Source organism: Gopherus flavomarginatus, chromosome 5 (genome assembly GCF_025201925.1).
Source record: "Gopherus flavomarginatus isolate rGopFla2 chromosome 5, rGopFla2.mat.asm, whole genome shotgun sequence".
NCBI classification, from domain to species: Eukaryota; Metazoa; Chordata; order Testudines; family Testudinidae; genus Gopherus; species Gopherus flavomarginatus.
The window spans coordinates 26388011-26413013 of NC_066621.1; the positions used below are offsets into that span (position 1 = coordinate 26388011).

General features: G+C 42.5%; 1 protein-coding gene across 1 annotated transcript in view; it reads left to right on the forward strand.

Moving 5' to 3' along the window:
* The first annotated feature begins 1872 nt into the window (after window positions 1-1872).
* Window positions 1873-25003, forward strand: part of GNAI3 (G protein subunit alpha i3) — a 32902-nt gene continuing 9771 nt past the window's right edge. Inside the window, exons 1-4 of the mRNA XM_050956363.1 lie at window positions 1873-2086; window positions 19308-19350; window positions 19468-19609; window positions 21733-21890. Coding sequence (XP_050812320.1) covers window positions 1969-2086; window positions 19308-19350; window positions 19468-19609; window positions 21733-21890 — 461 coding nt within the window. The 5' untranslated portion in view covers window positions 1873-1968. The remainder of the gene's footprint in view (window positions 2087-19307; window positions 19351-19467; window positions 19610-21732; window positions 21891-25003) is intronic.

Genomic DNA, 25003 nt, shown 5'->3' on the forward strand with positions numbered 1-25003 from the left:
TCTACAAACAGATTTGCAGGCAGCAGGGTCCCTGGTGTATTTCATCCGACAAGCTCAGGACCTAGGTCACTTAACCTCCACTGCCTACTAGGTTAGCTTGCACTAATCCTGGGCCATCTGGACCCAGAGCACCTGCTTAACCCCTTCTTTACCAGTGTGGGTTTTGTATACCCTTGTCACGCACTCCAGAGGGAAACATGTGAGGAGCGCAATGAGCTGGGCAGACAAAGAGCAAGCAGTAGATGATGTTTTATAGCTCAGAGCCCTACTTTGTATTGAGTCTATGGCTCACGTTGGCATCTTATGTAAAAGGCCTAATGCATATCCCTTGCCAGCTGTGTAGCTGGAGTCTTCATAGATTCCAAGGCCAGAAGGGACCACTGTGATTGTCTCATCTGACCTCCTGTATAACATAGGCCAGAGAACGGCCCCCAAATAATTCCCAGAGCAGAGCTTTTTGAAAAAATTGCCCATCTCAATTTAAAAATGGGCAGTGATAGAGAATCTACCATGACCCTTGGTAAATTGTTTCACTGGTTAATTACTCTCATTGTTAAAATGTGTACCTTATTTCCAGTCTGAATTGTCTAGTTTCAACTTCCAGCCATTGGACGGTGTTAAACAGTGATTCTCAAACTTTTGTACTGGTGACCCCTTTCACATAGCAAGCCTCGGAGTGCGGAACCCCCCGTAAATTAAAAACACCTTTTTTATATTTAACACCCATTATAAATCTGGATGCAAAGCGGGGTTTAGGATGGAGGCTGACAGCTTACGACCCCCCATGCAATAAACTCGCAACCCTCTGAGAGGTCCCAACCCCCAGTTTGAGAATCCCTGGTGTTAGACCGTTCTCTGCTACATGGAAGAGCCCATTGCTTGTGCACACATCAGCTGCATTTTACACCCATCCCCTAGTGGTGCTGTAATCACTGTAATGAACTGAGGTGGGTGCATGTACTGGAGTAAGATATATTTAATACTGCCTTCTGCAGGATGGAATCAGAACTGACACACTATTTGCCATAAGCTCCATGCTGCCAGCTGCTAAGAGCAATTTGCTATTAGCTCAAGCTGCAGGGACTTGAGTTTTTGCAGCCAGAAAAGCTGAGGTTCTAGCCCTACTGTCACAGCCCGGTTCCAAGTGGGAGTGGTATGCAGAACAGAGCCAGTGATGAGGTCCTGGTGCTTGGAGCGTCCCACAGCACACAATACTGTCAGCAGTAAAGGTTTACGATGGCTAGGCACTGGGGGGTAGTTCATGCCCATGAAGGATCAGGGTGCACCAGGGCCAGCTCCAGCTTTTTTGCTGCCCCAAATGGTGGGAAAAAGAAAGAAAAGCCAATCGGTGACACCTTGGCGGCAGTTTAATTGCGCTGCTTCATTCTTCGGAGGCAGCTCAAAGAGGTAGATAGGGACAGAGGGACCCTCTGTTGAATTGCCGCCGAAGACCCAGACTTGCTGCCCTTTTCTATTGGCCACTCCAAGCACCTGCTTCCTTCGCTGGTGCCTGGAGCCGGCCCTGCATGGACCCCATTGAATAGTGCAGGCGCATATAGTGGAAACCTAGTCTCACGAGAGACACCAGCCCACAGGGGATTGCAGCCTCCTGCTGCAATCCTTTGCCATGCACACAGCCTCCCACTGCTGCCCACAGGCCCAGCCATGCGATGCCTCCATTCAATACGTAAGACTACAAGTCCCAACATGCAATGCGGCGGGGGCGTCTCCGGACAGATCCCAGCATACAACGCTCTAAGCCCATGGGCCGTGTCTGCAGAACTACATTTCCCAGGGCGCGCCGCGCTCCCAGACGCCGCTAGCGGGCAGGAGGCCCCGGGGCGGATATCCGGCCCCGCCTCGCACACAGCCGCTCTCGGGCCGCCGGGCTGAGGAGAACGAGAGGCGCGTCCCGGAGTCCCGCCGAGCCCTCGAGCCCCGCGCGGTGCGGCGCGGCCCGGCCTCGCCATGGGCTGCACGCTGAGCGCCGAGGACAAGGCGGCGGTGGAGCGGAGCAAGATGATCGACCGCAACCTGCGGGAGGACGGCGAGAAGGCGTCCAAGGAAGTGAAGCTGCTGCTGCTCGGTGAGGAGGGGCCGGCGGGGCGGGGGGCTCGGGCCGGACCCTGTCGCCGCGGCAGGGGGAGGGTCGCCGCGCGGTCCCGGGGCGCCGCTGCCGGGGCTGGTTGTCCCCCGCTCCCGGTTAGGGGGCGGCAGCCCTGCAAGCTCAGGCAGGGCCAAATGGCTCCAGGGCCTCCCCCTGGCTGTCCCTGCTCGGATGGGCGGTGGCGCGGGCCCCCCCTCCCCCCCCGGAAGCTCCCGGCGGGAATAGCTCTCTGGGCACTTGGCAGCTGAGCTCTCTGGAGAGAGAGGGAGGGCTTCAGAAACGGGCACTGATCCTTCGTGTGGGTCTGCTCTGAAAGTGACTCCCCGGAAGTGGCCTGGTGTGGGCCCCTGCTCCAGGTGAGAGCGGCTCCTTTTCACAAGCAAAGGTGCTCGTGCCTGGTAGCTGGTGGTCAGACTAGGTTCACCAGCGGTTGTGATAGGAGCTTGATGCCCCAGCTAAAATAGAATCTGGCTCCTTTCATGACTAAGGCTGTGTCTACACTAGTGCTTTTATCGACACCGCTTTGGTCAGTCGGGGTGAAAAAAACATCTCCCTGACCGGCATAACTTTCACCAACAAAAGTGCTGATGTGGACAGTACTATGTTGCTGGGAGAGCATCGTCTGTCAACATAGCTAATGCTGCTCGTTGGGGATGTTTTAATTATGCTGGCAGGAGAGCTCTCTCTCCTGCTGGCATAGAATCTCTACACAAGAGATTTTGCAGTGGCACTGCTGTGCCTCAGTAAGGTCCGTAGTGCAAACATGGCCTAAGTGGTCTCCGCAGTGCTTGCAGGAGTAAAGTATAGTGTTTTATTGTCACCAAAGTCAGAGCTTTGGACATGTGCAGGAAGCATATCCTCTGAGTAAGGAGATGCTATTTTTATATAGGGTCACTTTTCTGATGGTAACATTTTAAGGTGCTGCAAGAATATTTGCCTGCAATCCAGTATTTACTTATTGGAGACAGCTGACTTGTGTTTTTTCAAAATAGTTCTTTGAACAGATAAATATTTTGGGGCTGCAAATAAATTGCCATGTTCTGTCTGTTTTTTATTAACCCTATTGGAGACTTGCACATAGCAGTTTAATGAATAATGCTGAGATTAAAAGGCCTATTAGGGAAAATTGCTGAAGAGTGAAATCTGTTAAATCGTAATAGACTCCTAAGTGAAACAGCGGCAGTCCCAGTCATTTAAAATGAGCTACAGAATAAAGTGTCAGGAAAAGCCTTGCATTTATTGGAATGGAAGGTGGATTAGCTGATTTTTATATTTCATCATCAGTTGCTTTGTGAAGTTTGCAATTTTAGTTACACGTGATATAGCTCTAGTGTGGGTATTGATCTACTTAGAAGTATGTATACTAGTGAGCTGCTTCTCATTTGTGTGGGAAATGTTACACTAAGATTTCTCGTTTTCTGAGGGGAGACAGCCATGGGAATCCTGAGAGCAATATGTATATTGTTTTTCACCTGTGTGTACTGTGTTGAGGCACTGAGGTTCTTGGTCCTTTGTGTGCATAGAAAAAATTTTGATTGGCTGTATGTGGTGATAGGTCTTCTTCCTTGAGGGTTTGTTCCTTTGTTGGTAAGTAGGAGTTGCAAAATCTGTAGAGAAGAGACTTCTAATGGGATTAGTAACCTTTTTGAGACTGTGAACATGGGTTTTTTTAATGTGCCATGATGCTGGAATGCATCTAACACTGAAATGCCACTTTGAAAGGAATTTGCAGTGGTGTCAGCAGTTTTGCCTGTACATAAGAGCCCCAAGTAATACACAGAAAAGCTGTACAAATCAGAACACGTAGCAATGTTCACACAGAGTGGGAGAGACTTTTCAGAAGCATGAATGGTGGTTATGCACCTAACTACTATTGCCTTTCAGTGGCTGTTAATTGGCCTGACAGCCATTTGTGCTTTTGAAAATGTCTCCTTATAACTCATATTTTTAAAAAATCCTAGATTAGTAAAATCTCTCGGAATTAAAGGATTCTACAAAGATGTTTGCTCTCTATGTATTTGGTAACATACAGCTAAAACTACAATTGCTAGGATAAAATGCATGTTTTAGTCATTTCATTAACATTTCAAAAAGCTAGACAAATAGCACATGAATTTTAAACAGTTTGAGATGACATTTAAAAAAAAAAATGCTTAGATTGAACCAAAGTAGCTCACTTCATTAAATTGTAAGAGACCTTTGGAGTGTTTAATAACTGGAGCAAGCCACTCAATGCTGATGCAGAGTAGTTTAGAAGAAATGTATTGCTTTATGTAAAGTCCAAACCCACTCTATAATCTTTTTAAAATTCAGGAATACTTTGAATGAAGGAGAGAAGACTCCATATAAATCTTCCCAGCATCTATTCAAATAAGTGGCCTAGTTTTTGCACTTCTCTGCAGAATTATGTAGGTTGGGAAAGCTCACATAGGCAGGGTCTAGTCATTTTCCCCTGCCTCAGCCTTTTAACAGAATGTTCAATATTATGACATTTGTGAATTGCTACATCATTCAACATGTGGGTTACACCATATCCCAGGATTCTAACTGCATTTGACTTCTTCCCCACCCCTTTTAAAAAGAGAGAGATTCTAGAATTTTTGGACTAGCCTTATTTCAGCTACACATCCTGTTACTACAGGCTGTTTTTGTTCCTCTGGGTTTCTACTTTTCTATTTTGCAGCTGATTTGGTTTTGCACTTATTGAGAGCAGCCCAGAAGTGGAAGAAAAATAGGGTGCTAGGTTGTCTGGTCTTGCTCACTAAGCCCTTTCATGCGGCTCTTGGGTCATCAGTGTAACCTGATGAATTATATAACCATATTTGCATTTCTGTAGCATCTTTCATCCAAATTACTTTACAAATAATACTTGTTTCATGACCCTGCCTGCTAGATAGCAAAGTGTTACACCAATTTTAGACATAAGGAAACATAAGAAGAGAGTAGTGACTTGCCCAGGATCACACAAGACCTTGCCTGCAATATGTAATTGTCTTGTTGCTGACTGCTGTTAATGGGTCTCTTTGAACCAGTGCTGAAAGTGGCTTTAACTGGTGATGGATACCAGTCTTCAGCAACATTATAGAAAACATTGTTGACAGCTATTGTCAAAAGCTGTGGAAAACCTGTGGGAGAGCAGGGAATAGAACCCAGGAATTCTTGCTCAGACCTCTGCTCTAGACAATACTCCCTCCTTTCTATTCGTTTGTTACCAGTGCCTCCAGGAAAATGCTACTGTGCAGGAACAGACATGCAATTTAGCTGATATATAATTCTGTGGGATATTCCTGTTATGGTGAGCAGCAAAGTGTGGGAGGATATGGAAATTGTATGATTTTTGCCTATTCCATTTAACTCTTACCAGTGCTGTAAGTAGGGCCCTTCATTTTCAGTTTGTGTTTAATTTTTCCTGGGAATTTATCAGTGTTTATTACCACCGTAACAAAAACAGGTGAAAATGCGTGTGCAAAACTATTTATTTTTGGGGGGTAAATATCTAGGTTTATTTTGGTGGATAGAAAGACTGGAATAAAGTATTCAGGAGATTAATGCTTTGAATTCTGTTCATCAGTGTGGTTTGCTGCAGAACTGAAGCAGAACTCTATACACAAGGCCACCTCTGAGTGAAGAAAACAATGCATCTCTAATCCCCAAATAAAACTTTTCATTTGAATAAACAATTTATTATTATAGACTTAGTCTAATATGTCTATATTTACATTTAATAATTGGGCCACAACATTTGCAATGCATACACTCAACTTCATTCTTTCTTCCTCTTTTTGTGTTTTTAAAACTTTTGAATAATTCCTTGTGTTCTGAAATGTATTCCAATAGATTTTTTGTTCTCTTCCCGTTTTTAGTGTCAGACCTTTAAACTGTTATCTGCTAACAGCTTGAAATGTGGATGTGGTGGACGTGAGATTCATCTGTACTTTCAGATGCGCATGCACTTCAGAGCTTGCCTGCCTACCTGTTTGTGTGTATCTTCTAGGCTAAGCATAACCTTCCTTCAACAGGCAGCTTTGCGTATACGCACAGACTAATGTATTATTGTAATGCAGATATCTCATGCAATGTATTATATTTTCCTAATAAAACAAGTTTTTTTTATATTTGAGTGATACAAAACTAGGGTGAAAATTGGAAAAAACTGAATAATACTTTTTTAAAACCTGGGAAATTTTTGGTAAAAATGAGTTTAAACTAAAAATAAACGGGCTCAGCTGTAAGTTATGCCATACAGTATAAATTTACTGTATTGCTGCTTTTTTTTTTAAAAAAAAAAGTTCATGTCATATCAAGTGACCAGTATGTTGTTGGCTGTAGAAGGCAGTTCTGTTGTTGAATCCAATCAGCATCGCTCCTTTGTATGGAACATTCTGCTAGATGGCATCTTTTCCGATGCATCTTTCCCCTGTTTGAACTATTCATGCATAACGTGCATTTTACCATTCTTTTATCATTCCCTAGTTCTGTGGTACTTGAACATAATTCAAAACCATAATCCATACAACATAATTGAAACAGAAGCCCATCCTAAAACAACCCTGACCTGTGTAACCAGTTAACCCAAGAGACATTCTACAAAAACACCCCCCACCTTCTGTAAAGACCTGATCCACCAGTTATTTCTTAGCCCTTCCCTGAGCTCAAGATAATAGGCTTTGTGTTGTGCCATGAAGGTCCACGGTTTTGGCCATTTCTGACCAAAGGGCTGGAGGATGAATTCCAGGGGTGAGGGCCATTCATTGAAAATGCCCTGCCACTACTTCCTTGTAAACTAGGAAGTCAAATGCTTTAGTGCCACAGCTGATCAGCTCTGGACAGTATCTCAAAAACAGGACATCTAGGGTTTCATAGGGCAAAATTCTCAAACTCTGCATAACACTGGAGGGCAGACATTGGAAATTACAGTGCAGTAATGTAACCAAGTCATCTAATACAAGTTGAGTTTATATACAGTACCTAAATCTCAACCCAGATTGTGAGGAGGCTTGTCTAAGGCATTCTAATTCATGAATTACAAGTTATTCCACCTCCAGAACTTCACTGGGTGACACAGGGAAATGTCATGTCCCCTCCATATTGCCTTCCTATTCTATACTCCCTCCGCTTTCTACCCTTCCCCCCCCAAAGAGCTGAAGTATTTACCTACAAAACATTTAATCAGTCATCACAATGTGAAAGGCTTTCATTTTCTAGAGGTTGAGGAGACAACCCTGATCTATCAGGCTATCTGCCAATCAGAGTAAATCCACTGTCAAACTTTATGGCATAAGAATAAAAATGTGTTGAACTCTGTGAGCTTTGGAATGAGACTTGTGCCATGGTGCTTTGCAGTCTTCTCTCTTGCTTCTTGTGTCTTAGGTCACCTATAAACCATTTGTGTGGAAGAGCTACGAGACGTTTTTGGGGTCATTATCATATTAATAGCTGAGGACAAACAACTTATGAAGTACTGCTTAAGCATTGGTGGATCTGTATTTCCTGCCCCTCAAAAGCTTTCTGGTCATGCTTATTCCATTAATCTTCAAAGCGTAGCATCAAACAAGTTTTGTCTAACTAGAAACGGGTGCCCCAAAGACAAGTCCTCTTCTCTGTAAGTTAAAACAAGTCACTACCAAGTTAATCCCCTGGCAGAAAGCATTTTATATTCCTTGTGTATGTGTGATTCAAAAGCAATCTCATAATGATTTCAAAAGTGTCTACAATTTAAATATTTACAAATAGTTGTTACGCATTCTGTTCTGTAGTGACTTTGCTATATCTCATTTCATAAGAAGTAGAACTTGCTATATCTCATTTCATAAGAAGTAGAATGGAGACATTCCTGTTACGTCCAGCTTCTTCAGTTTTTAGTGTCATAACTTTCTGCTATTTCCAGTATTGAAATTAGCAGTTGTATGCATCTGATTTCTAATCTTATTTCAGTGGTTAAACTGATCACAACCCCCAGGTTGGCTCATAAAAGGCAATCCAGGAGTGGGAGGTCACAAGCACTGAATGCTTCGTTAGTCTGTGGCCATGTCTACGCTTACAAGCTTACAGTGGCACAGCTATAACGATACAACTGGGCTGCTGTAAGAGTGCTCATGTAGCCATGTTATGCTGATGGGAGAGCGCTCTCCTGTTGACATAATAGCTACCACCACTCATTGACCTGGTTTTACGTCAGCAGAAGAGGTTTCTTGCCGACGTAGCACTGTGCACACTAGCGCTTATGCCAGCAAAACATGTCACTCAGGGATGTTTGTTTTTTTTTACACCCAAGTGACAAAAATGTTGCCAACATAAGTGCTAGCATAGACATGGCCTAAAGTGAAGAAAATCTCCCTTCTTTTCACCCCACACCCTGTTACCTTTTTAAGATCAAGTATTCTGTCTGCTCTTAACAGACACACATTATATAGGCTTAACAATGCACTGATGTTTCTTTTTTACTCTACTTTTATAGTACTGTCAATGGTAAGGGGCTTGTGATTATTTTTTTTTTTTACTTCAGATAAGGGGTTGCCAACCTGAGAAGGTTGAGAATAACTGCTGTTTTTGATCTGGCTGTCAGAGGATGAATGTATGTGACTACTACATATGACATGTTTAAGTTATTTCAAGAATGAATATTTTCAACTTAGTTATGTCATTCAATAGAAAAAAGCCTTTATGAAAGGACATTAAGAGGAAGACTTTAGTCATGTGATGGGATAGATGTTTGAAGTACTTCCAACTAAAAGACTGACTCAGGAATGCTGCAACATTTTAGTCCCTTTCATTCTCCTGCACATTTACGTTTGACAGCAGGGCTTGATGTAAACCTGTGTAGGTGAGAGAGGCAGCTAAAGCAGTTTACCTTGGAGATGTTTGTTTGATCTTTTGTCAAATCTGTTTAGTGCTTTTCATGACTAGTATCAATAGATGTCTTGTGCTTCATGTTGGTAACCTTGGTTTAATTAGCTTTAAATGCTCCCAAGGCTGCAGTGTGAAGTGCTGCAAAAATAACTACAAAACAAAAAGGCAAGGGTGTGGTGGTAGTATGCATAGTTCAAGATACATAGAAGTGGTCTCTTATGCTTTAGTTGTATTAAAAAATCTTTTCTCTGGAGAGGAAATGACACCCTGCTGAGCTTTTTGCAATCTTACGGATTTTGTCTGTTATCGACCATGGATGTAGCTGCGCTGGTGCAAACCCTAGTACAGATAGGTACAGCTAGTATTTGCACTGGTGGAGCTTACACCAGTTGGCCATTGATGGCTGGAATTGGAGCAAACCCTGGTGTGGACGAGGCCCTGAAATCCCACACACTTGAGTAACAAGGCTTTGAGCAATCTGTCAGGTTTGTGAAGGCCATTTTTTTGCATTTGAGGTTAATTTTGTGTGCTAGAGATATGCTCCATTGTCAGTATTCATGTGTAATATGAAAACTGACAATTCTGCAATAAATCAAGTTTTATCTATTTTTTACTACTTTCTCTTGGATTCCATCATCTTGCTGCCCATAACTAATCATTACGGTTTTGTAGCTAGTGATGGTTAGTAACAAGTTCAAACTGCTTCTGTGATGAATGCTGCAATTTGAATATTATTGCACATAGTTTTTGAATGCAGAGAGCCTTCTGGCATAATCAAATATCCTGTTTTTGCTGATATGCTCATAGGCTATAAAGGGAATAAGCAACTTTACTATGATGCAGAGCTTTAGAATAGAATAAGATCCTCAGAGAATCATGGAAGAATATCCACATCGGAGACCCTGTCTTAACTGTAAAACTATAAAGCTGAGCTGGTTACAACACAATTGTTCCTTAACCCCATTACAACATGGCCAACAAATTGTAATGCAGCTGAGACCTTACTTCGTCCCTGTAACCATGTTGAAACCTCTAGGCTACAACTTTTAGTGCTTTTATAGCTGAGTCTGGGGATGACTGTTCTGACCCAGTTCCCAGAGTTGGTTAAAGTAGTTCCACAGAAGACTGTTGTAGTAATTATCCTTAATTCAAATCTATCTTGTTTAGACATCCCCCTCCTCCGAAATAATTAGTTTCCTGTTCTGCAGTTTTTATCTAAAAATCTATTTATAATGATAATTCCATATATCAGTATTTCTCTGAGTGACCTTTAATTAGAGAGTAGGTTGTCTAGTCAACCGTAGTAGTTTCTAATTGCTAAATCAGGTTTCCTAATCTGTAATGTCCTGAGATGTCTGGATCCTTTTTTGAAAGGCTGCTTTGGATTTTACTTAAACATTATGAAAGGTCACAAGATGTAATATTTTTCACCGCATACAAAGTATAAATTTTATCTGTATCTTTGAATTCTACACATTTCAGCTTCCCGTTGGCCATCCTGCCTTAGTGACCTCATTTGTGAAATAGTGTTATATGGAACTCTTAAATAAGTTTCTAGCCTGGTTTTATGCTGGCATGGACAAATTGGCTCTTGTTCTACTTAGTTTTCGTTTGATTGGCAGGCATGACCATTGTGCTCAAGTACAATACACAATAACTTCCAAATACTTCCAAGTTTTCCTGCAGGGCAGCCTCTCAAGTATAATTTCAAAAGCCTTGAGGCAGTTATGCATTCAGTCCCTTAAGTAAAAAATAGGTTAATACAACAGTACCATGAAAATGTTAAATGCCCCAAAGTCAAAAGTAACAGTATTTTGAATGTTAACTTTAATGTCTTTGATACATATACAGTGTAATGGTCCCATAACCTAGATTATGCAATTAAAATTGAGATAGATTGGACGACCTAATACTATATTGCTATATTTAACTTCTTTGCCTAATATTAACTCTAATTATTTGAATGCTGTGAATTTTTAATCAGTGTTATATGAACTTAAATTATTGTATTTAATTTCCTATCTCTGAAAAATAAATCTTTCCTGCAGAAATAAATGCACACGTTTGTGCATCTCCCCTGTTACTAACTGTTGGAGCAGATAAACTGTTTGCATGGGGCCATTTTTTAACCTAATACTTTCACAGAAGAGGAGATGTCTCGTTATGCCGCACTGGGTAGATGTAATATTTTTGCCTTTGGCCTCTGACTTGAGATCCTATCTGACTTAGAGATGGTAGTGTGATGAATGCATCCTGTCATGTTGTGATTAACTTCCTTCCTTCCTTCCTAACAACCTCAGCTTTTAATGGAGCAATGTAGGTGCTGGCCACTCTGTCAGACAAACTATCTGATTAGCCCCTTTCTTATTTGACAGTATATCTGGCTGTCTGACCTGCTTTGCTCTCCTCCTGATGGCCTCACTTTCTCTGCCCTCAACCTTGTCTGCTTTAGCAGCAGTCCTTAAGTAGCACATGGTTTCTAGTTTTGTCACAGAATAGTGTTTTGCAAGTCACACTGAGCCTAAATGCTGTAGTTGATTTACAGCAGGGATCGGCAACCTTTGGCAACAGGCTCACCAGAGTAAGCACCCTGGTGGACTGGTTTGTTTACTTGCTGGGTACGCAGGTTCTGCCGATCACGGCTCCCACTAGCTGCAGTTCGCTGTCCCAGGCTAATGGAGGCTGCGGGAAGTGGCTTAGGGCGAGGGATGTGCTGGCCGTCACTTCCTGCTGCCCCCATTGGCCTGGAGCAGCGAACCATGGCCAGTGAACCTGCAGACACAGCCGGTAAACAAACTGGCCCTGCCCACCAGGGTGCTTATCCTGGCGGGACGCGTGCCAAAGGTTGCCGATCCCTGATTTAGGGAAAAGAATGCTGCTTCTAAACCTTCAAGTACTTTGGGGATTTTAACCAGGAAAGTAGTGTACTGGAAAGCGTAAGCCTTTGTGTGAAGAGAACTATTCGAGTTGACTTGCTAGGGGGAGAGGATTTTAGACTAATGGTTGGTCACTGCTTCCAAAGCAATAATGATGTTTACTGGGTAAAAAGTGCCAGTATCTAAAAGACACATTTAATTTCTGGTCCAGGACAATGGGGTTGTTTCAAATATTTTTGATACTATTGCATTCATTTAATTTTCTATACCCAGAATATTGAAACACCAATCATCTAATTGCTATCCAAAGTGGTTTCTTGGTAGTTTTCTGATTGGCTATTGCTTCCCAGTTAACTGATCAATTTTGGCTTATTGTGAGGGTTGGATTTTTCTTCATGTTTCAGGAAGGCGTCTGGCTTACTTTAAGGAAGTGGTTGGTTGATGACGTCTCCCTTTGCATAAATGCACCTACTGGTGCTATTACTAATATGGGGCTGACCACGAAGCTGCTGTGTCTAGTGCTCCCCACTGAAGCCAATGGGAGTTCTGTGCATGGGCCTTTGTTTAGTCTCTATGGGTATAGCTACAGTGCAATTAGATACCTCGTGCTGGCTCGGGCTGCAGGCCTGTTCAATTACGATGTATATGTACAAGCTTGGGCTGAAGCCCATGGTCTGGGACCCTCCCACTTCGCAGGGTCCTAGAACCTGGATATCTACACCACAAATAAACAGCCTCTTAGCCTAACCCCCACGAGCCTGCCTGAGTCAGCTGGTATATGAGAGCCATGGGTTTTTAATTGCAGTATATACATACCCTGTGGGATCTTAAATAGCTGTTAAAGAAATGTGTAACTAGAGGTAGACTTGCTGTTCTACCCTTCAGCATAATGATGAAAGAAGCCCTACAATACAAATTCTAATAGTTGAACATGTATGAAATATCCCATTAAGGACCTTGGTGCAAGCTCTTGGGTTTTTTGTGGGTAGAGGTGGAGTGGATGTCTGCCTGTAGGAGCACCCGAGGTTTTGGCCTGGTTTCCATAGGGAGCTAAAGCAATTCTGTCACAGGCTTCCTGATTACCTGATAACCTAGCAGTGATGACACTGGTTCTAAACAAGCTACCCTTTGATGTAAACCTATTGCTGTGTATCAGAGGGGTAACCGTGTTAGTCTGGATCTGTAAAAGTAGCAAAGAATCCTGTGGCACCTTCGTCAGATGCATCTGACGAAGTGGGTATTCACCCACGAAAGCTCATGCTCCAAAACGTCTGTTAGTCTATAAGGTGCCACAGGATTCTTTGCTGCTATCGCTATGGTGTTTGTTTTTTTTTTCCCCATTGTCTGGTAAATTGAGTTCTGTCTCATTTTTCAATCACCTCTTCTTTGTATTTTTGCATATATGCAAACAGAGCCCTGGGGTTCATTGTCGTCATACTGCTAATTTTGAAGAAGTGAATTGAGACTTCTATTCTCCACATAATTACAACATCCCTGATCTGAAACTGGTTAACCAGAATCAGCTTAGATTTCTCATGCTGAAATGCGATCTTCTGGGTAGCTGTTCTAATCAAAGCAAAAGGAACAGCCTCACTTATATTTTTGCTAATGAAAATGTCTAAATAATGCTTCTGAATTTATTTTTGAGCCCAGTAAAATAGACTCTTATTTCCTGAGCTCTAAGCTTTTGAAAGCTTTATAATTTTTACATCTGGTCAGGATCTGCCTCTTATCCCTAAGTAAGAGGGTGCATGCAGGCCCCACAAGAACATCAGATGTAATGTTATCCAATCACACTAGCCTACTTGGAAAACTATTTGTCATGAGAAATCACAGTGGAAAAGTTTTTTCTGTTGTATTTAAATTCCTACTTTGTTAGTAATCTAGAGGTGGTCTTGTACTTTAGGATTAAGTTTTTCAAGTCATGTTTAACCAGAATATACATCATAATGACTGAAGCTGGCTGAAAGCAATAAAGTAAGTAAATTAAAAAAAATTAAACATCAATTTATTAAAGTTGGTTAGGTACAGAATTGGGTCTACTTGTAAGTGATCTGGAAAAAGAAGGAAAATTGAAATGTGAGAAGAATGCTAATCTTTGCAGATATCTATCTAGAAGGAGTTGTGAATGCCCCTGAAAACGCAAATAACACAGGGACCTAGGGAGATTGGAAATGTATGCGGAAAATGTGATTAAGTTGAGAAAATGCAAGCTAATACATCTTGGTTGGGGTTGTAGGGGAGACAAGAACAATCTAAAGCACAGATATTCAAAGTGAGAGAGAAACCTGAAACAGCCTGTACAGTTTTATGCTGTGTACAGAAACTCAAGTTATAAAGCAGAGCACAAACAGGCCCTCTTTATTCACCTGCAGTATAGCATCTGGTGCTGGACATCTCATTACCAAGAGGACTGGACTGCCATATTGGAAGGAGCACACAGAGCAAAAAATCACTGGGGGGCTGGAAGGTTGTCTTGAGGGCAGGTTTAAAATGGTTATTGTGATACTTGGCACAGAGTGGCTGTTACAGGTGCTGAGGTGAAATTGAGAGGGAGATCTTGGACTGAATATCAGGAAAGACTTCTTCAGGGGAACAGTATCCCAGAGAAGGTGGTAGAAGCCCAGTCACTTGTGAAATTTTGAAGCTAGACTGGCTGACCCAGTGTGCTGTAGGAGACAATCCTGCCCCTGGCAGGAGGCGAGGACCAGATGGCCTAAAACGTTTTCTCTAGCTACCTTTTTAGAAGGAATCAGATGACAGATGCTTTCTCATCCAATACAGTTTGAGGACTGCTTTTTTTTTCCTTTTGAGATACATTGGGGCTGATTTGGTGGATCAGAGGGAAAGATTTAAACAAAAGGAAATATACATTTTTTTTAAATTAGAATACCCTTACAGCCTACCTTGGCCCTATAGTGCAGTTATTGATAGCGTAATTTTATGCCACTTTGTCAGTGAAATAACTGGTATCACACACTCAGCATTGACTGCGCTGCAGAAAATAAATAGCTTTAAGATTACTATTGAAGTTTCCTCAATTTAACATAGCAATGAGAAATGAGCGTCATTTGAGAATGCATCTGAAAGTAGTCTGCATGAGAATTCCTGCCACCAGAGCTTTTTGTGGTTGGGATAGTCTTTTTTTTCAAAACTGTATACACTGCTGCTCAAAATACATAACACTATTCTTCAAATATCCCCTCTATTTGTAAGGGGAATTTAGAGGATCACTGTCAAAATAAAATGAATCGGTGTCCCCTTACCCCCAGTGTGGAAATTCCAAAAGGGAATATATAGAATATTGGAACCACTAAATTCTTAGGCCTAACCTTAAATATTTTTCTTTCTTGAAAGCATGAGGCGCAGTGGAAGAAGCACACAAAGTTCTTAGCGCAATAGATGTTCCTGATGTCATCATCTCTGTTGAAATGCACACTCATCAGAAATGATGGGCAGCCATTTTGGCAGTACAGGGAGAAGAGAACAAGAGAGCTAGCTTGCTAAATGGAAGATATTTTTGAAAGGAAAAATCACATTGATCCTTAAAGGAGCATTACTAAAGTCATCTGTGAAAGCTGAAGTTTTTGAGTGTTTCATTAGCCTCAGTGCTTTTTAGTCTTGCAGTATCTCCTTTTGTGGCAGATGTCTGCTCATAATCTTGGAGCGAACAAACATGCTTTGAGACCCGGTTTAAAGTCCTTATTCTGTTCCCATTGTTTGCCATTTATTGTTTGTCTTAGCAGCAGGATCCAGATAGATATCCTGTACTGTCTGAAACTGAACCGGAAGTATCTCAGTATTTGATGTGTAAGTGATGAATGAGGCTGAGCCACATGAAATACTGTTTAAAATATTGAACTGCCTTTCATTACTGCATGCCTTGGGTTGAGTCAAAGAACAACTGAAAACTCATTACTGGTACTTTGCCTCAACAGCACAGAGCTGCTCATGATGAAAAACATCTGAGTCAGCTTTTCCCCTCACCCCCAAACTAATGACTAATTGATTCTGATTGTACTACCCACACTGCCTTGGAAGCAAACTTTCTGTCCCGTGGGAAAGCTATCAACATTACTATCCGGATGGGGATTCTGAGGCAGGTAAACATGTAGCATCTTTCGATCAGCTCTGAGCATTTTAGGGAATTTACACTCTAACTTGGTATGGCCTCAGGCAGTAAATCTGAATTAAATCAACATATGTACTCAATAGCAGAACTCTTAAAGAACACATGTACCTGAACTACCGTATGGATTAAGCCTTACCCTTTGAAATGCCGTGGATTTGTATTACAGAGGTGCCTAGAGGCTCTGTTGTGCAAGGCACTGTGTAAGTGCATAGCAATAGATGAGCCCCAGTCTCCCAAAGAGTGGGAAAAGGAAGTGGTATGCCCATTTTGCAGGTGGGGAACTGAGGCACAAAGATGAAGCGACTTGCCAACGGGGACACAAGCGCTGTAGCAGAGCTGCAGATTGAACCTTGGAAGCTCAGTGCCTTAACCACAAGAGCCATTCTTCCTCTTGATAATTTTAAGCACCATTAATTAAAGCTTTAGGCACTGAATCAACCTACTGTCAAATACACTGAGGCATGTAGAAGCTGGTCTGTACCTACTGTTTGGCCACCAAAGGTTTTCAGGCAATACTATGACCACTTGTTCAGTCCAAAACAATCTAAACTGCAATTGGGAAATATAAACTTGAGTATAAAGTTACCCTGGCAGATAATGGGAAACTTAATTTTGTAACGAATTGCTATTATATTACCTATGGTAGACTTTAAAGCAGTTGAATCCAGGGATAAATTTCAGTTTGTCCTGTTGCCAGGGGCAAACACAGCAGAAAAAATATCATTTTTTTCTCATCTAGAAAGACTGCAGGAATTGTCCAATTCAATTTCTGACATTGTTATTGTCTGTTATCCTGCTTCCAGGGCAACAACAGTTTTCCCTGTTCAAGTTTGCACAATATTTCCATAACTAATGAATAGCTGCTTGTATTTGGCTATTGCGTAAGTGTTTAGAACATCAGGTAGTTGTAAGTTTGCTCTTTCCATTTCTCTCTAACTAATGGCCATTTGTACCTTGAGACTTAACATTCTCATGCAAGTACTCTTAATTCTCTTCCATACTAGCCCAACATTTTATCCTGGTTTTAAAAACTCTTCAACATGATAAAGGAACTGGAAAAAGTTCAGCAAAGTTGAAACACATCTGTAAAACTCAATACAAAGTAATTTTTATCTGTTATACAAAAGTTGTTGTAACAAAGTCACCTCTCTAATCTTCAGAAATCCAAGCTGCAGATTTCCTGGTTTCTCCGGCAGCATGTGACATCAAGTACCGAGAACAGATGGAATGTACCAAGTGACTCTTTCAAACTTTGTTCATGGTTCTCTTTGGGAGTTCAGCTTTTCTGACATCTTAATGATGTAATAACTAAACTTGAGTACAGCAGTTTCTCTATCAATGGCTGTCCTCTTTATCTCTATTTGAATCTAGCAAAAGATTTTTGGAACTTTTATTCCGGAGGACATGCCTCCCAGAGGAAACATTAGAAGCTTCTGCTATATCAATAGTGACAAGAACATATGCAAAAGCCCAGATTTCACTTGACATAATTACCAAGATTCTAGAGACCAGATGCTCTGGCATACTTCTGCTAGAAGCGAACAGGAGGTTGGGTCATATAATCATCAGTCTTAAAATACTGAGAATCTCATGAGCCACGAGTCCAAACCTAGGCACGCTTCTCTTCATCCTTCTGTGGATAATAGAATTCTAGTTTACTGAGTGCTGCTTTTAGATGAGAGCTTAAACGGATGTCCTGTTTGCTCTGGGTGAAAATTAGAACCCTCGGCACTTTTTATTGAAGAGTATTGTTTGCTCCAGAATGTCTGTCTAAAACTTACCTGCCACGCCACTTCTATGCTCTTTGCTCTGAGAGCTGGTTATCACCTCCATTCTCTAGGGTGGGTGGGGTGGGCTGCCTTTCTGCAGGGTATGTATGTCATTTGTAAAGCACTGTCGGATGCTCGAGTATGAAAAGCAAAGTATCTAAAAGGTAGAACATTCTAGAGTTAAGATGACTCTTGGCTGGGTCTGTGAACTTCTGGAAAGCTGAGTCGTCTGCCCTTCTGTAGTCAGCAAAATGATTCCACCTGAAGACAAATGCTTGAGGAGGGGTGTGTGCCAAATGGTACAGCTGGGAGGCCTGGTATCTAGCCAAGAAGATCATCTTTGAGGCAAACTTTCACTTCTCATTATCTTTGGAATCTTCTGTCCTAAGTTTCCCAGACTGCTGTCCTAAAATGGGGAAAAGCCTTCCTTGCTTGAGATTACGATCTGACATGTAAGGAATTCTTTAGTCCAGTCCTATCCTATCATTACAGCAAACATAGTGTTGTTGCTATTTTAGATTAGGTTTCCATAAACTGCTGCACAATAGAATCTGGGGTTCAGTAGACTCTTCCACTTCCAGGAAGACAGACTGCTGGTGCAGAAGGTGGGAATGCTGGAACTTGTCAGTAGACTGGGTTTCTATCATAACTTGCTTGTGATCCATCATTTTGATGTTTCAGAACTAGCAAACAAAGAACCTAGGCTTTGATTTTAAAATTAGACAATGTGTAAATGCAAGTTAGCACGTTGGAATATTGCTGTGGCGAGTGTTTGCCATCTGATTTCCCTTGGTGCAGCAGTTTTTTTTCTCTCCCACTTGCTCTGCTAGGAATTGTCCTCAAGATCAAGTGTAGTAAAGTCAGAGTATAGTCGTCTTGTGCATGCCAATGCTTCTGAATCACAGAAGATCACGCTGCTTGAAACCTATGGCCCAGAGTGGCGTGGGAAATGAAAGCAAATACAGACATTTCAAACTTGGCTGTCTCACGTTCTGTACATAATGCGAAGGTGTAGGTATATTTGCCATGGTGAAAATTTTGAACTTCCTTGTTAATGCCTATTGCTTACACTGCTCTGTATCCTTCAAATTCATGTGTAATGGGAGCACTGCCTGGGAGATCATTAGTGTATTGCAGGGGAGATCATTAATGTATTGGATCGGCCGGTGTACAAACTGAAGTATCTTAGTGCCCGCCCCGCCCCCCCTTCCCTATTTTACAGTCCTATCTGCCTGGAAGATAGAGAGTAAATGAGTAGTCAGAACTTTGGAAATTCAGAAGTATAACCTTCCTTGTTCTGTGAACAGATGAGCACTTGGTTGTCAGCATTCATAAACAAGCTGAGAATACAAACTGAGCATTGTGTACGGTGCCTGGTCTCTCCAGGGAGCCACTGTCAGAGGTGGATCACTGCTGGGAATAGCTGTTGTGAAGATGATGTTTAACTGCTGAGTTTGCACAATTAAGTTCTTCACTTCAATCCAATCAACATCTAGATGTGGGGCTACATCTCACTTTGACTCTTAGTTTTAATTTGAAGTTAAAACTAACATGAGTTTGTATGTACTTTTCAGGTGCAGGAGAGTCTGGTAAAAGCACCATTGTGAAGCAGATGAAGTAAGTAGAAGCCTAAATATTTAAATTGGTATAAATTGCATTTCTGTATTAGACGAAATAAGAAATCAACATTATTGTCCTGATTTAGCTTGTGATTATGGCTTGCTTTTGTTTCAGGATCATCCATGAGGATGGCTATTCAGAGGAAGAATGCAAACAGTATAAAGTGGTTGTCTACAGCAATACCATTCAGTCCATCATTGCAATAATAAGAGCCATGGGAAGGCTAAAGATAGACTTTGGGGAAGTTGCCAGAGCAGTGAGTATTTCACTCGTTTCCTTTAGCTTGCTTCTCTAATGTAGATCATATTAATGAACATCTGAAGTTCAGTCCATGGAACATGTGGTGGAAATATTTTTAAGCCACAAGATAGCAGTAGTGGAGTACATCTGATAATCTGTAAAGTATTAGTAACACCCTGCATGGAGTATCTTATTGCAGATACAAAAAGGAGCCTTGACAACTTTTTGAACTTATTTCTAATACAAAATACTTGGATTCAGCTCAAGTTACTACATTTTTAACAAAAGACTCTTATGAATTAATTTAAAATATTTGGCCTCTTGCATCAGTGTTCAGTAGTATTTCAGAAAGTTATGCCCCTTCAAATTTTTAATCTAAATCAGATTCTAATGAGTTTTCACAATGTAAAAATGATTAAGAGCATCACAAAGATAACTCTTTGACATTCTCCTTTCCAAATCCAAATCCTCTGTGATATCACTAAAATTTCCCCCCTCTGAGTCCCTCCTATCTAGCAAACTTCCTGGCATTTCTTCTTTGCTTTCCCCACCCACAAAAGTCAAGAAAGAATGAGTCCGAATGAGGGAAGTCCCAGGAGACACTTGAAAAGGTGGCACAAATACAAAAGAGCAGGAAGTAAATAGTGTAATTGTGGGATTAAGCCCCCCAGGATGTCCCTTGTCCACAAACACAAACCGCTCTCCTTAGTTCAGTTGTGCTTTCAACCTGGGCTAGCTGGCATGGCTGGGAGTGAGGTTAGAGCCCTGGTTCTGCTTTCACTATGGCTGGTATCCTGCCCATTCTGCAGGGGTGATCCAGGCTAAAGCACTCGAGTGCTGATAGTCCTTCAGTGCCTTCGTACAATTCTCCTATGTGCCCAGAAGGACAGGCAGTTCCTCCCACAACTTACTGGGAAAGAATCCTAGAGCAGCTCAGTGTACAACAGCCCGTAGAGCCCTGGGATATGCCCCCAGCTGTCCTAGCGAGATGCAGAGGAGTGCTGCGCAAGCGAAGGCTCTAACTCGGGTAGGGACTTGCAGTGTGGTTGCATAAACGCAGGCCAGATATTGATCAGTTGGGCTAACTCTGCAGTGACATACCCTTAGAGTTGGCACCTGGGCATTATCCTACAGGCTACCTTGGTTCTTCGTTAACTCTGTGCCCTGCAGCAGCATTTTAAGGGCTGATTTCAGGAGAAAGTAAGTATTGGGAGCAGACCAGCTCATCAAGTTGGGGGTACTGCTGGCAGAGTAAAACGACCTTGCAACATTACCCCTTAAATAGAGCTGATACAAGTTGCATCATCACAGAAACCTCAAAGTAGGTCAGCCTATTTCTCAGTTGCAAATCTGGCTGATGCTTTTCAATATGGAAATTGAGAGCCTATAATTTTTCTGACAAGTGTTTCATGTAATCCAATGCAAACAAACACTGGAATCCTGATTGGTCCCTATCCTTCCTCCCTGTGAAATGTTCCCAATAAGAAGTTGGAATTCCCCTTTCTTTTGACAGCCCTTAAGGGAGATCGCAGTTCTTCAAAGCTCTAAAACCTTTAATCACCCAGTATTTGCTTTTTGACACTGGGTTTTTCCCTGCTGGGGTATTACACATTATGGCCTCTAATAAACAGAATTTGTAGTTTTAGACAGGAAAAGCTTTAATTCCTTCAGTAGCTTATTGTACAGAACTGATATTCTTTCGAAAGCCAGCAGCACGTCTGAGGAGATGTGCCATGCACAAGATGTAATGCTGAAGGTTCATATTGCCCCATGTACCTCATTAAAATCCTAAACGTTGCCTATTAAGTTGGAACTATGATCCTCCTCTCAGAAGAGAGGGTTCGTGGTGCTGTGGGCATGCTGTATGCCACAGATGACCACCACCTCCCTCTGATTAACACATCTTGCTTGCCTGAAACCACATGCTCTTGAGCAGTTTGCTTCTTTCTCGGTCCATTTGTTTCTGGTTGAAGGAGGAATATTGATTTAACGGAGTGGGTAGACGGCAGGGGCAGGGGAATCTAGCTTTGCCAGTCAGGAAACTATCAGTGGCGCCACTGCAGGCGTTTGTGGTGGTGAAGGCTCATTTTAACTTGTAATGGTATTTGACTGAACCTTTCTTTTGCTCTCTTCCTGCAGGACGATGCCCGTCAGTTGTTTGTGTTGGCTGGAAGTGCTGAGGAAGGAGTGATGACTCCTGAGCTAGCTGGAGTGATTAAACGATTATGGCGAGATGCTGGGGTCCAAGCCTGCTTCAGCAGATCAAGAGAGTATCAACTTAATGACTCAGCATCCTAGTAAGAGACCTTTACTGGCAGCATTTTGTGTAGCAACCACGCCACTTATAACTGTGGTGTGGTCAGAGCAATGGGTACTTCCAGTGCCTAGGTGCTCCTCTAAAGGACAGTCAGAAAGCATTTAATGGGAATACAAGTCACACTTCAGGAAGTGTTTACCTTAGATGGGTAGATTGGCAGGATGGGATATGCTGAGACAGGAGGGGATTGGCTCTAAATACTTAGTCCTGCCTCAGGTCACCTAATCCAGTTGCCTGCTCTATTGAGAGCTCTTCCAGTCCTATGTGTCTGATTCTGTGGCTCTGTGCTTTAGCTGATCAAAGTAGATCTTGCAATGAAAAGGAAAGGGATCCATTTATAGAATTCATTGCTGTCTTCCCCTTATCACATGAAAAACTTACTTGCATTTCTAATGTCATGAATAAATTAACTTGTCGATTTGCCTTCCCAGTATAAAAGTAGCTTAGTCTGTTTGTAAACGTCAGTGTAGTGAGACAAATTGTTGTAGCTTATCTGGAAGGTGACTTGAGATCTCCTCAGTGTTAATGTAAGGATTAGTATTTCCTGAAAACTAGACTTATAATTAAGCTACCAAATATGTAATGAACAACGTTTGACTGTGAGGATCTAAAACCAGTATAGGAAAAACCATTTTCTTTCAATTCTTCGTTTTAGTAATTTTTACCAGGTTTCTTCTGGTGTTGCACCAGATGGGAAACTATTTTGGGCAAAAGGAGTAGTTCTGTATTTTAGCCCAGTCTGGCAGCCCCGATACTTCCCATCAGGAGAACCTGTTTTCAGTTGCTTACGACTTTGCCAAACTTTAACTGTTTGGGTTTAAGTTCTCCATGCTGGGTGCCTGGAATTTTTGGTGACCTTTTCTTTGGAAAGCTCTATTGCCCCCTTGCTTTTTGCAGGGGCTTGAAATTTGGTAGGGATCTGGCCATTGTGTCAGGGATGTAGCTTTTGCCAGCCCTGTGAAAATACATTGAAAATCCACCAAATTATAAACCTTTGAAAAATTGCAGTTTGCACATGCTCACTAGAGACTCCTTTCTGGCAGCAAATTCCTTGAAGATTCTGTCCATGCTGAGTAGAAGTTTCCCTGCAGTTGCTGTTTTGGGCTGCTGGGGATCATGCTTGGCTCCTGTGAGCAGGGAGCCTCTCTCTCCTGTACGCTCATTGACCTCGTCTTCAGGGCCAGTGTACCATGGAAGAAGCTGCCTGATTCAAAGGCTAGAGCTGGATTGGGGTGGGTGGGGGGTGGAATGGCAGGGAAGTAGGTTGGGACAAAGAGGTGGGGTGGATGTAGACTTGGAATTAGGGAGGAGGGGAAGACAGATGATGAAGGCAAGAGAACGGAGTCGGTATGTTGGGTGGGGGCGGGGGAGACACTGAGATTGAGTCGCCGAGGGAGGTGGTGGTTAGAAGTGACTGCAACTGAGAGGGCAGGAGAAGAAGTGTGTGTTTTCAGGGAGAAGGGGAAAGGGGATGACACTAATCTGTTGAGGAGCCAGGTTGCTAGGGGTCAACTGGGATTGGCTGGGCAAAGAGCGGGACAAGGAGCTGGGAGGGTGATGACGACTATGACAGTAGATGCGAAGTCTGGGTAGGGAGATGGGGGTAGGAGGAGAGAAATTGGCTGAGAAGCTGAGGTGTGGGGAGTAGTAGGATTGGCCGAGGTGGGGAAGAGACGGAACTAGAGGACAGGGCTGGGATGGGATGGGAGGAGAGGAAATGAGCTGAAGTCTCACACTCCCCTCCAGAGTCTCACCATTCATCTGCTATCAATAAATATCTGGAAGCCCTCTAAATGGCAGTGTCCCATTCTTCTCTAGCGCTGGTCGGCTTAGCTGATGACAATTTAGTCTAGCTATCAAGTGTCAGAAGTCTGTGTGGTGGATCTAATAGTTCCAGTCCTGCTGATGACCTCTATGGGTGTCAGTATGATCCCATGTGATGGAATTTCCATTCTTTCATTTAAAAAAAAAAAAGGAAATTACACAGAAAAATTACAAGAAACGAATGCTAGTGTTGCAAAGTTAATCACCCCAAAGCTGGGAAATGCCGGAATTAAGATTACCTGTGCAGTCTGAATCCAGCCTCATTGTGCATATGCATTATGGTGCAATCTACTTATGTGATCACATGGTATTATTTTCTACACTTCAGTCTCATTCAGTTTACAGGATCAATCTTTCCAGCAAAAAGTGGTTGTTGTCTGTAATGCTCTCTGCTTCAGTTGTTGCAGAAGTTGAAAGATGTGTAGTGAATGAGGCTGTGTCCGAGTCCCTATGTGATGCTTGGCAAGTCACTTAACCTAGGTTTTTCAGAAGTGGTTGCTAATTGCACATTCCTACCTTTCCACTTGTGCTGTTGTGCTTCATGTACAATGGACTTTGTATTGTGTAGAGGCCCATTGAAGAACCATCGCCTTACCTGGTCGGGCACCAGGCTATCACTACCTCTGCTTCCCCTCGCTCATGTACCTTACCTTCCTAGGAAGGACTCGCTGCCACATCCAAATCCTTTTTGTCACGCAGTTTTATTCTTCATACAGAAGATGTAGGTGAAACAAAAGCAGATCCTCCACCCAGCTCCCAATGGCTTTTCCCCCTGGTGCTGAAAGGAGAAGACAGCTTCCCTTCGTTCCCCCTGCTGCAGGGCGTACTTCAGGAACCCTTCCTCCCTCCTGCAGCTCCTCTTACCTGAGCTGTCCCTGCCCTTTACAGGGAACTCCTGACCCCTTCCCAGCTGGGCCTGATAGTTGAAGGGACATATTCAGTTTGACAAACCTAATTAAATAAAATCTGTCCTTCCCTTCATTGGAGGTGCTGAAGGTCATATTCAGTTTGGTGCATCCCTTTCTACTTTTACCTAGCCACAACAGCTTCCTAACTTCAGCTAACCACAGTAGGGAAGGCACAGTCTATTTCTACATACAGGGAATTCAATCTTCTATCTCAATGCCTGGCTTATCAGAACTTTTGTCTGGGGCTGTTTTTCCTGACTATTATCTTCAGTTCAGGAAGGACTGGCTCCCGAGGACTGCATAGGAAGGAATGAATGGATATTCTTTGGTTGTGAGTAAGAAGAGCTATAACTAGAGCAAT